This window comes from Anomaloglossus baeobatrachus, chromosome 7, assembly GCF_048569485.1.
Source record: "Anomaloglossus baeobatrachus isolate aAnoBae1 chromosome 7, aAnoBae1.hap1, whole genome shotgun sequence".
Taxonomy (NCBI): Eukaryota; Metazoa; Chordata; class Amphibia; order Anura; family Aromobatidae; genus Anomaloglossus; species Anomaloglossus baeobatrachus.
The window spans coordinates 231,995,085-232,008,425 of NC_134359.1; the positions used below are offsets into that span (position 1 = coordinate 231,995,085).

The 13,341-nt window shown below is 43.2% G+C and overlaps 1 protein-coding gene across 1 annotated transcript in view; it reads right to left on the reverse strand.

The window, feature by feature from the left end:
• LOC142245323 (DNA repair endonuclease XPF-like) overlaps positions 1-13,341 on the reverse strand; it is a 68,725-nt gene that overhangs the window by 34,049 nt on the left and 21,335 nt on the right. Inside the window, exons 4-5 of the mRNA XM_075317951.1 lie at positions 6,706-6,913; positions 4,474-4,654 (exon numbers count right to left, since the gene is read on the reverse strand). Of these exons, the coding sequence (XP_075174066.1) occupies positions 4,474-4,654; positions 6,706-6,913 (389 nt within the window). The remainder of the gene's footprint in view (positions 1-4,473; positions 4,655-6,705; positions 6,914-13,341) is intronic.

Consider the following 13,341-nt stretch of genomic DNA (forward strand, 5'->3'; position numbering starts at 1 on the left):
TACAGGTGTATATAGGGGTGTAGTATAATACAGGTGTATATAGGGGTGTAGTGCTGTAGTATAATACAGGTGTAGTATATAGGAGTGTAGTATAATAAAGGTGTATATAGGGGTGTAATGGTGTAGTATAATACAGATGTATATAGGGGTGTAGTATAATACAGGTGTATATAGCGGTGTAGTATAATACAGGTGTAGTATATAGTGGTGTAGTATAATACAGGTGTAGTATATAGTGGTGTAGTATAATACAGGTGTATATAGGGGTGTAGTATAATACAGGTGTATATAGGGGTGTAGTATAATACAGGTGTATATAGGGGTGTAGTATAATACAGGTGTATATAGGGGTGTAGTGCTGTAGTATAATACAGGTGTAGTATATAGGAGTGTAGTATAATAAAGGTGTATATAGGGGTGTAATGGTGTAGTATAATACAGATGTATATAGGGGTGTAGTATAATACAGGTGTATATAGCGGTGTAGTATAATACAGGTGTATATAGGGGTGTAGTATAATACAGGTGTATATTGGGGTGTAGTGCTGTAGTATAATACAGGTATAGTATACAGGGGTGTAGTATAATACAGGTGTATATAGGGGTGTAGTGGTGTAGTATAATACAGGTGCATATAGGGGTGTAGTGGTGTAGTATAATACAGATGTATATAGGGGTGTAGTATAATACAGGTGTATATAGGGGTGTAGTATAATACAGGTGTATATTGGGGTGTAGTGCTGTAGTATTTTACAGGTATAGTATACAGGGGTGTAGTATAATACAGGTGTATATAGGGGTGTAGTGGTGTAGTATAATACAGGTGTATATAGGGGTGTAGTGGTGTAGTATAATACAGATGTATATAGTGGTGTAGTATAATATAAGTGTAGTATATAGGGGTGTAGTGATGTAGGTTATCACAGGTGTAGTATATAGTGATGTAGTATATTACAGGTGTAGTATATAGTGATGTAGTATATTACAGGTGTATGTAGGGGTGTAGTGATGTAGTATATAGTGGTATAGTCCAACAATGTAGACCAGCTCACTCCTGTGAATCACCTGGAACCTCAGCTGACCTGGTTAACTCCGTTCTGCCCGGATCAGGACGTAGGAGTCCATCCATACAAATGTGAACAACGACAAGGCAGAGTCCAGCAATAACGTGAGCAATCCAGGATGCTGTTAAAAAATTGTTTCCTTCTTTTTATTCATAAATTCATTAAAATATAATGGTCCAAGCAATTCAGAACAGCATTATCGCAGGAAAATAGCGCAGATAGGACTACGCGTTTCAGCGGTAAAATCCGCCTTCTTCATGGTCCAGAATCTGATCTGCTTTCCAAACATAGAACCTTATATACATCTCACTCCCATCAGGGTAATTACAAACATGTGTGAGAGATTTAAAAACATAAGCTAGAAAAGCAAATCAAACATGTAAGCTATCCGCATATTAATCAATATACAGCATGCATAAAAGTTATAAAGAAAGGATTCAGCATTTTGGAGAAAAATACAATCAGAAAATCCAATAACCTGACCATAAAATTATTTTTTAAGTGATACAAAAGCATAACACAGTAGTAATAGCCAGCAACATATAATGCAACAATGTATCAATAGTGCATAATGATATCCATACGATTGTTAAAGCCCTGTGGCATGCGGGTCCCCAGCTCAAATATCCACCTACTCTCTCTTCTCTCTTGCAAGCACTTTTTTATGAAAATCTCCCCCTCTCAATGGTTTTTTTACATGCTCTATGCCCATAAAAGAAAAACCGCGTAAATCCCCATTGTGTTTTTTTGAAAAATGTCGGGATACTACTGATGCACCAACCATTGGCAAATTGCTAGCATCTGAAAGAGGTTTGCGGATTCTAGTTTTAAGGGGGTTCATCGTGCAACCTACATATTGCATGCGGCATATATTGCAATTAATTAGATAAACTACATTCTCCGTATTACAGTTTATAAAAGAACGAACATTAAACTGTTTTTCATTGGAAATAGATGTAAATATTTTAGACTTATTAGCAAAACCGCAGCACTTACAAATATTAGCACCGCATTTAAAAAATCCTATTGTTTTTAACCAGTTGCTAGGGGAGATTTTGTCTGGATCTTTGAATATGCTAGGTGATAATAATGTAGCTAAGGTTGGGGCTCTTTTTGCCACAAAGGCAATATCATTATTTTCCACAATGTTTTTCAAAATATCATTCTGAGATAATAACGGAAGATATTTTCTGATAATTTTGACAATAGAATTAAACTGAGGACTATAGTTGGTGCTGAAAACTACCCCAGATTTTTTGGAGTCAAACTGTCTTTTTTTCTTAGTAGAATCCAACAGCTTAACCCTATCAATGCCTGCTATTTTTTTCTTGGCTCTCTCCAAAGACCAATTGGGATACCCCCTTTTTTTTAAATTGTTACAAGTTATTTCAATTTCTTCCTCCAATCTATCACTAGATGTGGTATTCCTTTTTAGTCTAATAAGCTCCCCCACAGGAATATTCTGAATTACATGTTTGGGATGACTGGAGGAAGCCATTAAAATACTATTGCATGCAGTAGATTTTTTATAGGGAGATATCAAGACCTTATTGCTATCCAAATCTGCGGTCAATTTTAAGTCCAAGAAGTTTGTTGATACCTCATGACCACTACTCGTAAATTTTAGATTGAAATCATTCAAATCCAAATAAGAAAAAAAAAACCTATCGCAGACGAGAGACTACCCCTCCAGACAAATATCAGATCATCAATAAATCTACCCAGCCAAACAATATTATCCTTGTATGGGTTATCAATGTTAAAAATATAATTTTCCTCCCACACGGACATAACCAGGTTAGCTAGGGAAGGTGAAAACTTAGCGCCCATGCTCACGCCTTGTGTCTGGAGGAAGTATCTCTCATCAAACGAAAAATAATTGTGGCTTAAAAGAAAATGAATTGAAGAGACAATAAACTTCTGGATGGAATCCTCGTAATTGCTGTATCTGGACAAACAATATGTGATACATCGTATCGCGACGTGATGGGGGATAGAGGGATATAACCCCACCACATCGCAAGATAGCCACATATAGTCAGATTGCCAGTGAAATTTTTCCATAATCTGTATCATACTTTTGGAATCTTTAAGGTGACTTGGTGTTAATGGCACTAGGGGTTGAAGATAAAAATCCACCCACTCCCCTAGTTTCTCGCTGAATGACCCTATCCCAGACACAATAGGTCTGAGAGGGGGAGGAAATACCTCTTTATGAACTTTGGGGAGTGAGTGGTATATTGGGACAATCGGTGTTTCACAAAAGATAAACTTCTTAATTCTATCTGAGATAGCACCCATACTGATCCCCTCCTGTAACAGATGTAGTAATTCAGAATTAAATTAATTAGTTGGATTTGATGGCAATTCAACATAGGTGCTACTATTTTCCAGATCCAACAAGTTCACCTTCCTGTATAAACCAGCATTGAGAGCTACAACAGCGCCCCCCTTGTCCGCCTGGACAATAAGGAGATCGCTGTTTGCTCTCAGCTCATTAATTGCCCTATGTTCAGAAGTACTCAGATTGAATTTAACCTCTTGATGTTCTACCTGGTTGTAAAGAGACACCAACTCACTTTCAATTGTTTCCTGGAAAAAATCAAGGAAAGGAGGTCTCGATTTTACTGGGTAAAATATAGGATTACGAGTCTGAAACCTGTCATTTAAATTCACCCTATGCTCCAGCTCTGTCTCCCCCTCTAGTTGTCTTAGATTGGAGACCGCTACCTGTTTACTAAAATGAATACAATTATTATCCAATGATACACTGGTAGATGATAAATCATTATACACATGAATATTATCCTCATTATAATGAACTTTAAGGGTCAAATTGCGTGCAAATCTATTGATATCAACAATAGTGTCAAATAAATTGAATTTTTTGACTGGAGAGAAACCAAGTCCTTTAGACAAAAGTCCAATTTGCCACAGGCACCCAGCACGCCGCCCACAGCCCAATCATTCAGGAAGATTGGGGCCGCCTCAGTGATATCGGGTCAACTGGAAGTTGACGTGACATCACTGGATCTCAGAGGTCATGGAGCCTGGGGGTCACATAATAGGGATGAGCGGACGGCAATAGCGCTGCTCAGAGGCACAATTAACTACACAAGGTATTTCAGAAATGCTTTACATCGATGTGACCACTATTCTGTGTAGTGGACCATCCCTTTAAGTTCCTGATGTGTTGCCTTTATCATATGCAATTCTGTATTATTTGCCTATATGGTCATCAAATGTCTGTGATGGGACTGTCACCCCACAGAAGCATACAACGAATAATCCTGTACTAGGACAGTGAGCAGAGATCTTGGAAATCATGATAAATTGATGCAAAACTAATGCTACAAATTTGATGTCCTGAAACAATAATACAAAATAACTGTTTAATTTAAGAATTCACCTGAATTTTGTCCAAAAGCTTTCTCACTGGCTCGCATGGACTCTAACAGGTTGAGAAAAGTCACGCAGTCGTACTGGGACAGGTACTGGAGCAACGTGCGGAGGATCTTTAAATCCTGAACCAAAGATTTAGTTTTGGCTCCAAGCTGATGCCACAGGGGATCCAAGTAATGACGTATAGTCTAGGAGAGAACAAAACAAAACCACACACATTAATGATTTATACCGTTTAGTCCTTCTATTACACAACTTTTGGCCCCGATTCATCGAGACTGGTGTTTTGTACACCGGTCATGAAGAAGAGTGCGCCGGAGTAAAATGTGAAAAACTCATTAGGAAGCGCGAGACTGGAGCTAGGGTTGTCAGCTCATACACATTATAGCAATGTAGGCTGAAAACACTTATCCATTGTGTATAGGGGCTTCTTTTCTCCCCACAAGAGATGACGAATCTGAAGGGTTATCACATCTAAGGACACGATGGCCATTGTCATTACACAGCTGATTGCTCGAGCAAAAATTATCAATCACTATTTACTTGGGGTGACAATACATGTGAACCTCACGAATGTCAAAAGGGATTTCGGTCAGATGGCTTTCAAGTGCAATAACTAGTGGTGGTGTGAAATATTTCACAGGACCCGGTCCATTGACTACATCAGTGTTCTGTGGCCACTGGATGGGAGCCCTGAGAACCTCCTCTTACCCGCAGGGAGTCTTCTTCTGAGTAACCGGCCTGGTGCGACTTTAGATGTGTGTCACGCCACAATGATGACGTCCCGCCACAATGAGGAAATTACGTCACAATGAGGACGTCCCGCCACAATGATGACATCACGCCACAATGAGGAAATGACGTCACAATGAGGACGTCCCGCCACAATGAGGCCGTACCGCCACAATGAGGAAATGACGTCACAATGAGGCCGTCCCGCCACAATGAGGCCGTCCCGCCACAGTGAAGCCGTCCCGCCACAATGAGGCCGTCCCGCCACAATGAGGCCGTCCCGCCACAATGAGGCCGTCCCGCCACAATGAGGCCGTCCCGCCACAATGAGGCCGTCCCGCCATGCCGGCTGATCGTAAGAAGAGGCTGTTCTCACGGTTCGTTTACAGCAGACTCAGATTACTGACATGGACGAAAGGACTTGGTTGTATGAATCGATTTGCACCAACTTTAGTAATAACTGATCTAACAAGTGTCGACAACAGCAACTCATTACATTTTTCGGAGCAAATCTGAAAATGTACACAATGACCTGAATACTTATAGGGAATCAGTCACCAAGTTTTTGCTGCCTCGTCTGAAAACAGAACTAATGTAGGAAAAGAGACCCCGGTTCCAGCGATGTATCACTTAGTTTACTGACTGCAGCAGTGGTGACAGTTCGCAGGTGTAGCAGAGCTCAGAAAGCTAACCCCGCCTATACCACAGCTCTCTATGTACATTGTCTATTGACACTGAGCTGCTTATCAGAGGAGAGAGTGTGGTCAGACAAATGCTCACAAGTACTTTATTCAGGGCAGTAATTATAGCCTGGTGATAAATTGCTTCATGGTGTGGAAACAACAGCACACAGCCAAATAAGGCGCCACTCACATCAGCAGTATTTTGCTGGAAAGCCGGATCCGGCACAGATCAGTTCCATTCATTTACAGAGCAAGTGCAGCAAAATGCGGTTACATGTGGTTGTGCATGATGCACGCAACCACATGTGACTGCATCTTGCCGCGCTTCCATTGTAAATAAATAGAACTGAAATGCATTTGTGCCGGAGTTGGCTTTCTGGCAAATTACCGCTGATGTGAGCGGCGCCTAAGCAACACATCCCTCAAATCAGTATCTAGGCCTCTAAAGCATGCTGTCCTCAGATTACATAGCAAAAACCTGCTGACAGATTCCCTTTAAGACCTATACTGAGACTTGTACTGCATCTAGGCATTGCCCAAGCTGCTTACAGTACCACGTGCCATAAGTTACCCATGTGTGTATCAGACGCTTACCAAGAAATGGAATCTGCCGACCATATACTTTTAAGTCTCTTTTATTAGATGAAAAATTATTTCCTCTAAAATGGTCTATCTACTGATGACCCGGTTAGCAATAAAGCATGTTCCTGGCCTTATCATATATTCTCTGACCATACAGACCCAATTCCCTCATGGACTCCCAATGAAGTCACGGGCTATAAATATATTCTGGTCATTATATTAGCGCAGGAATTATCATATACCTTATCAAAGGCCCTGCCGATGGCATTCTCCAGGGACAGATCTTCCACCTCCAGTGCAGGATTGTAGCGTTTCAGCTCCTTCAGACACGCGTTCATTATGTCCAGGACGGATGCTTGGATGGCCAGCATGGCCGGGGTCATGGTGATGTGCAGCTCCACCACTTCAGGCTTCTGATTCTCCAAAAATGAATTCACAGACACATGAAACCTTCAGAAACAAAGGATGGGTTATTTCTTTTTTGAATGCATGACATCAGAGAGAAAATCGTTCTAACTACACAGACACCAGCTATATACCTGTCCCCACCTGTCGCTGCACGAGCTGCAGGTTGTACTGGTAGGGAATGCATCTTAAAAGGGGATGTCCAGCTTTGGGGACAATTTATTATATTTTTGCTTTATGTATTTGAAGCTAAAAATCTTTTTTGCTATTCAGATTCATTACAAATGTGGCACCTTATGGCTTTTATAGGCTCTTTGTGTCCCTGCAAATTTAACTTTCATGTGTTCTGTGGTCATAAATCAGCTGATAATCTGAAAGAACAGATACTTAGAAACTCTCCTATTGAAACATAAGAATGAGCTCACTAACGAATTCTCAGTTAACTCACTTTGTAGTCAGCAGAAGAAAGTGCAACACAAGGGTTAGGCTAGGTTCACATTTCCGTTAAATTGTATCAGTCACAATCTGCGGCTCTGGTAAATAATGGAGTCCGTTTGGCGGATGCTGTTGTTTCCTATAGACTTGTATTAGTGGCGGAATGCGACTGATGACCTTGCGTTGCATCCGCTGCGCCGCGGTCAGTCGTTTTTGGACTGACTGTCGGGCGGAAACAACGCAGAATGTAACGTTTTTCGGGCTGTCAAAATTAACGCACCGCGCAGGAATCAGTCAGGCTTGTAATGTTTGTCTATGGTGCTGGATTGCGTCGTAATCCGTCTTACGACGGAATCCAGCGCTGGATTTCGTCATGCTCTACTGAGCATGCCCAGCAAGTTTGGCACACCCACTGGGCTGTCCCAAACACAAACGGATCATGACTGATCTGTCAAAAAACGGATGAACAGCGGATGTAACGGACGCGACAAATCAGTTTTTTCACAGGATTCCTGTGAAAGGAATCCTGTGAAAAACACATCAGTTGCGTTAGATGTCGACTGATCCGTTTCTGACGGACCTAACGGATTTAAAGCAAGGGAAATGTGAACCTAGCCTAACAGAACACAAAAATAGTGACAATTGTCATTTTCTGAACCCAAAATAGCAGAAATAATTTTTAGCCCAAAATACAAGAATTTAGGTACAAAAAAATCCAAATCACCAGGTGTGCAGTAGTTCTCTAGGAAGGTGTCAGCATGTATCATCCTTACATGGCGCACGCTAAAGTCCCTCTCATCTAGAGGTTATAAAGCAGATATCCCTCATAAGATAATGCTGCGGGTTCCCCTGAGACATCGCAGAGGACCACGGATCACATTGTAGTATCGGTGACGATTCACGCATCATTCACAGATTCTGGGATTTGTTGGAGGTGCACTGACATATGCCGGTGGGGGGTAAATCATTGTGCATACACTCCACATAGACTTCTCCCTTACAGTATATGCATATGGTATTTGCTTAGGAATCCACATTTCTTAAAGGGTAACTGTCATTTTTATTTCATAAATCTATAGTATACCTGAAAATAAGTTCTCATCACACAAATCTGCTGCTTTCTCTGCCAGAATTGATCAGTCATTATCAAAAGTCTCAATTCTGAGATAAAATCTGTATTCAGTGAAGACTTTCCCATTACTGAGATAGGAGATGGCGGCTGTTACTGATGAGATTCTACGATGATGGGAAGAGGGAGGAGCTAGAGGCAGAGGGAGGAGCTAGAGGCAGAGCTCCGCCCACCCATCTATCTGCAAAGAAACTCATCAGAATAAACAAAAAAGGCAGCACTAAATGTGCACTACTGCACTAAAAATGACAACTGTACTTATTATAAATTTGAGATTTTTGGCAAAAAATTGCAATTTCTTGAGCTGCCTCGCCACGTCACGGCAAATCTCTTTGGGGCAGTCCTACGCTAAAATATTTTTATAAAATGTGCCAGACGTCCTCACATATGAAATAGTAGAACTGCTCTTAGCAGCACTCACCTGGTCTATTTCAATCCCGTACCCATGACTGAGTCATGGGAATTGGTCGGTGGCTGACCCCCAGCTTGCTATGCACCCCACTTGGGATGTATTCCACCTGTCTAGATTTTGGCGGTTGGTGGCTGTTCACATTCAGCCATCAGGCCCTGTCCACAGGCTATTTACTTCATGCAGCATTTGCTTGGACCTGTCCCGCCCACAGCCATGGGTACGGGATTGAAAAAGACCAAGTAAGTGCTGCTAAGAGCAGTTCTACTATTTCATATGTGAGGCCGTCTGGCACATTTTATAACAATATGTTAGCGTAGGACTGCCCCAAAGAGATTTGCCGTGACATGGCGGGGTAGCTCAAGAAATTGCAATTTTTTGCCAAAATTCTCAAATTTTTATAAGTACAGTTTGGAAGTTTTAGTGCTGTAATGCACATTTTGTGCTGGCTTTTTGGTTTTTCTTCATAGAAACTCATCAGTAACAAATACCATCTCCTATGAAGGGGGGGGGGTTGACGTTCTGCCACTAGCTCTACCCCATCTATAGCTCCTCCCTCTGCCTCTAGCTCTACCCTGTCTATAGCTCCTCCCTCTGCCTCTAGCTCTACCCTGTCTATAGCTCCTCCCTCTGACACTAGCTCTACCCTGTCTATAGCTCCTCGCTCTGACACTAGCTCTACCCTGTCTATAGCTCCTCCCTCTGACACTAGCTCTACCCTGTCTATAGCTCCTCCCTCTGACACTAGCTCTACCCTGTCTATAGCTCCTCCCTCTGACACTAGCTCTACCCTGTCTATAGCTCCTCCCTCTGCCTCTAGCTCTACCCTGTCTATAGCTCCTCCCTCTGCCTCTAGCTCTACCCCATCTATAGCTCCTCCCTCTGACACTAGCTCTACCCCGTCTATAGCTCATCCCTCTGCTACTAGCTACCTTGTCTATAGCTCCTCCCTCTGCCTCTAGCTCTACCCCATCTATAGCTCCTCCCTCTGACACTAGCTCTACCCCATCTATAGCTCCTCCCTCTGACACTAGCTCTACCCTGTCTATAGCTCCTCCCTCTGACACTAGCTCTACCCTGTCTATAGCTCCTCCCGCTACCACTAGCTCTACCCTGTCTATAGCTCCTTCATCTGCCTCTAGCTCTACCCTGTCTATAGCTGCTTCCTCTGCCACTAGCTCTACCCTGTCTATAGCTCCTCCCGCTGCCACTAGCTCTACCCTGTCTATAGCTCCTTCATCTGCCTCTAGCTCTACCCTGTCTATAGCTGATTCCTCTGCCACTAGCTCTACCCTGTCTATAGCTCCTCCCGCTGCCACTAGCTCTACCCTGTCTATAGCTCCTTCATCTGCCTCTAGCTCTACCCTGTCTATAGCTGATTCCTCTGCCACTAGCTCTACCCTGTCTATAGCTCCTCCCGCTGCCACTAGCTCTACCCTGTCTATAGCTCCTCCCTCTGACACTAGCTCTACCCTGTCTATAGCTGCTTCCTCTGCCTCTAGCTCCTCCCATCATCATAGAATCTCATCAGTAACTACTGCCATCTCCTATCTCATGTGTATGACTCCTCAACCACTGGGGGTCCCATCATTCCAAGAGCAGGGGCTTGAGAGTGGAGGCGGATCCTGCACACCGATGCTCCATCCATTATGGGAGGTCTGAGCACCAGCTGAGTGCTACACAATCTCTGGCGGTCCCATTAAGAATTAATGGAGCACAAACGTATACGATCCATCTACAGCGCTCGGGATCAGGGGGGTCCCAGTAGATGGAAAGTTATCCCTATAAGTTCCCAAGTCCTATATATAATAAGAACAACCCTTTTATGCTACAGTCTTCTTTTTCCCTGGATATTCTGCCTGTGCTATAATCCTTATATCGCCTATGCACAGTACATTGGGCCATTATTATCTTTCCTTGCAAAACCCACACAAATTATTCATTTCCAACAGATTATTACTCTTTTTACTACTTCAAAGTGGAACATTAATCCCTTTGTGAACAGCAGCCAGATCCGTACTTGTCTGCAACCTTTCATTCTTGGTCACTAATGCTCGGTGGACTGGAGGGAAGAAAAATCCACCATCTGGAAGAAGCTGCAAAGAGCAGCCAAAGTGCCCCAAATAAGCCAGATAAACCCGGGGAGGACTGGCACCGAGTCAGCAGGTCCCAATGTAATGTGCTCGTAGAGTACACATGGCTGAACACCGCCAACACAACAGCGCCCGGTGATCAAAAGGCTTTCTTCATTAACCCCGTCGCTTTACAGCTAATGAAGATTCATTGCGTCATTTAGAAAATGATGTAACTGGATCCGTGCTCTCTCCAGTCCAGCTGGATCCGTGCTCTCTCCAGTCCAGCTGGATCCGTGCTCTCTCCAGTTCAGCTGGATCCGTGCTCTCTCCAGTTCAGCTGGATCCGTGCTCTCTCCAGTCCAGCTGGATCCGTGCTCTCTCCAGTCCAGCTGGATCCGTGCTCTCTCCAGTCCAGCTGGATCCGTGCTCTCTCCAGTCCAGCTGGATCCGTGCTCTCTCCAGTCCAGCTGGATCCGTGCTCTCTCCAGTCCAGCTGGATCCAAGACTGAAGGATTCCAGAAAAAAGCCTCTTCTGTGATAAGTATAGGTGAAATCGCCTTATAATGGTTCATTCAGGGCTTGAAGGAATGAATGTCGCTGACTTTGCATATACTGTATATTTTGGAACTAGAACATAGGGAATTGGTAAAGGAGCCGACTAAATCAGCGGTGATGTGGATTTATAGACATTCATCAGGCGAGGTCCAATGTATAGAAAACATTTTTCTACTAATCTCTACAAAAACAGAATACCGTACATATTATAGATATTTTGTTTTGTGGGGGAAGTAAAGCAATAACCAGTATGGTCACTAGCAATCCTATAGGAAGCCATGCTAAATTTCAAAAGGTCATCTTGTGCCGCTGCTCGTGAAGTTTTTTATTTGAAGGGGTTTTTCAAAACTTCCTTTTTCCCTGCTGCAGTTTGTTTTACCAAAACAAACTGTGCTTTACTCACCCTACCCGGGTCCAGCATTTCAGCTGCTTTATCCTGTCTGTTAGGGCTGACATCACGTCTGCAGCCAATCAGTGAGCACAGCTTCTGCTGCCATCTACTAGCGGTAGAGCCACTGATTGGCTGCAGAGGTGACACCGGCAGTAGCGACGGAGACTCAGCGCTAGACCAAGGGAGGGTGAATAAAGCTCAATTTATTTTTGAAAAACAAACTGCAGCCAATGAAATGGGGGTTTTCGGAACTAGAAAACCCCTTTAAATGACTGAATCTGAAGTGACTGAAAGGCTTAAAGGGAATGTGTCACCAGGTTTTTGCACCCTCATTTAAGAGCAGCATAATGTAGAGAAAGGGACCCTGATTCCAGCGATGTGTCACTTACTGACCTGTTTGCTGTCATTTTGATAAAATCAGTGTTTTCTCTGATGTAGATACTGTATAGCAGTTAGGCCTCTTTCACACGTCCGTGTAAAACACATTTTGTATGGTCTTTATGTGTGTGTGTGTGTGTGTTCAGCATGTGCTGTCAGTGTGCTATATGTGTGACAACCCCATAGCACACGGACAGTATAAACATCTATACTCCCCTGCCCCCGGCACTGTCGTCTCTGGCACTGCTGCTGTTCCAGGTCCGTGGTGCAGTGAATATTCTTGAGCATAATGAGCGGGCCCGGAAGCAAGTGACGGCAGTGCCGAAGACAGCAGCACTGGAGACAGGAAAGTATAGAAAATAATTTTATTTAAAAAAACACGTGTTTTCTCAGGTATGTGTCACATGCATCACATCAATGTATGGTGTGACACCCGTGCTGCCAGAGAAGAACGGACATGTCGCCGTGTAGAGCACACGGACATGCGTACTACGTTCCACACAGGCACATGGTCCTTGTGAAAACTCTCATGTGTGCGCAGACCCATTGATTTTAATGGGTCTATGTGTCAGTGTCTCCAATGCGTGTGAAAGCGGACATCACACATACCAGAAACACGGACGTGTGAAGGGGGCCTTATACAGAGCTCATGAATATGCTGGACTACCTGGCAGCACACCAAGTAGTCCACTAATGCTAAAAATAACTGATTAATCAGCAGCAGATTATCAAAACCACACTAAGCAGCCCAGTAAGTGACACATCGCTGGAATCAGGATCTCTGCCCCTACGTTATGCTGCTCTCAGATTAGGTGGCAAATATTTGGTGGCAGATTCCCTTTAAAGGTTTTGTTTATTGGACAGAGCAAGCAGCAACCCATCAACATAAATGCCGGCTTGCTTAAAATGATTCGGCTGCTGAAACGCTGAAGATTTGTTGCACATTTCACCTTTACGATCGAAAAGTGTACAATCAGCATTGAAATCGGTAGCTTAAAGTAATATACTGTGGATTTTAATTCCACGGTGACGGTCAATTTCCACAGTGGATTTTCTCCGCAGAATATGGTTGAGAATTTGTAAATCGTATGATAAGGTTTA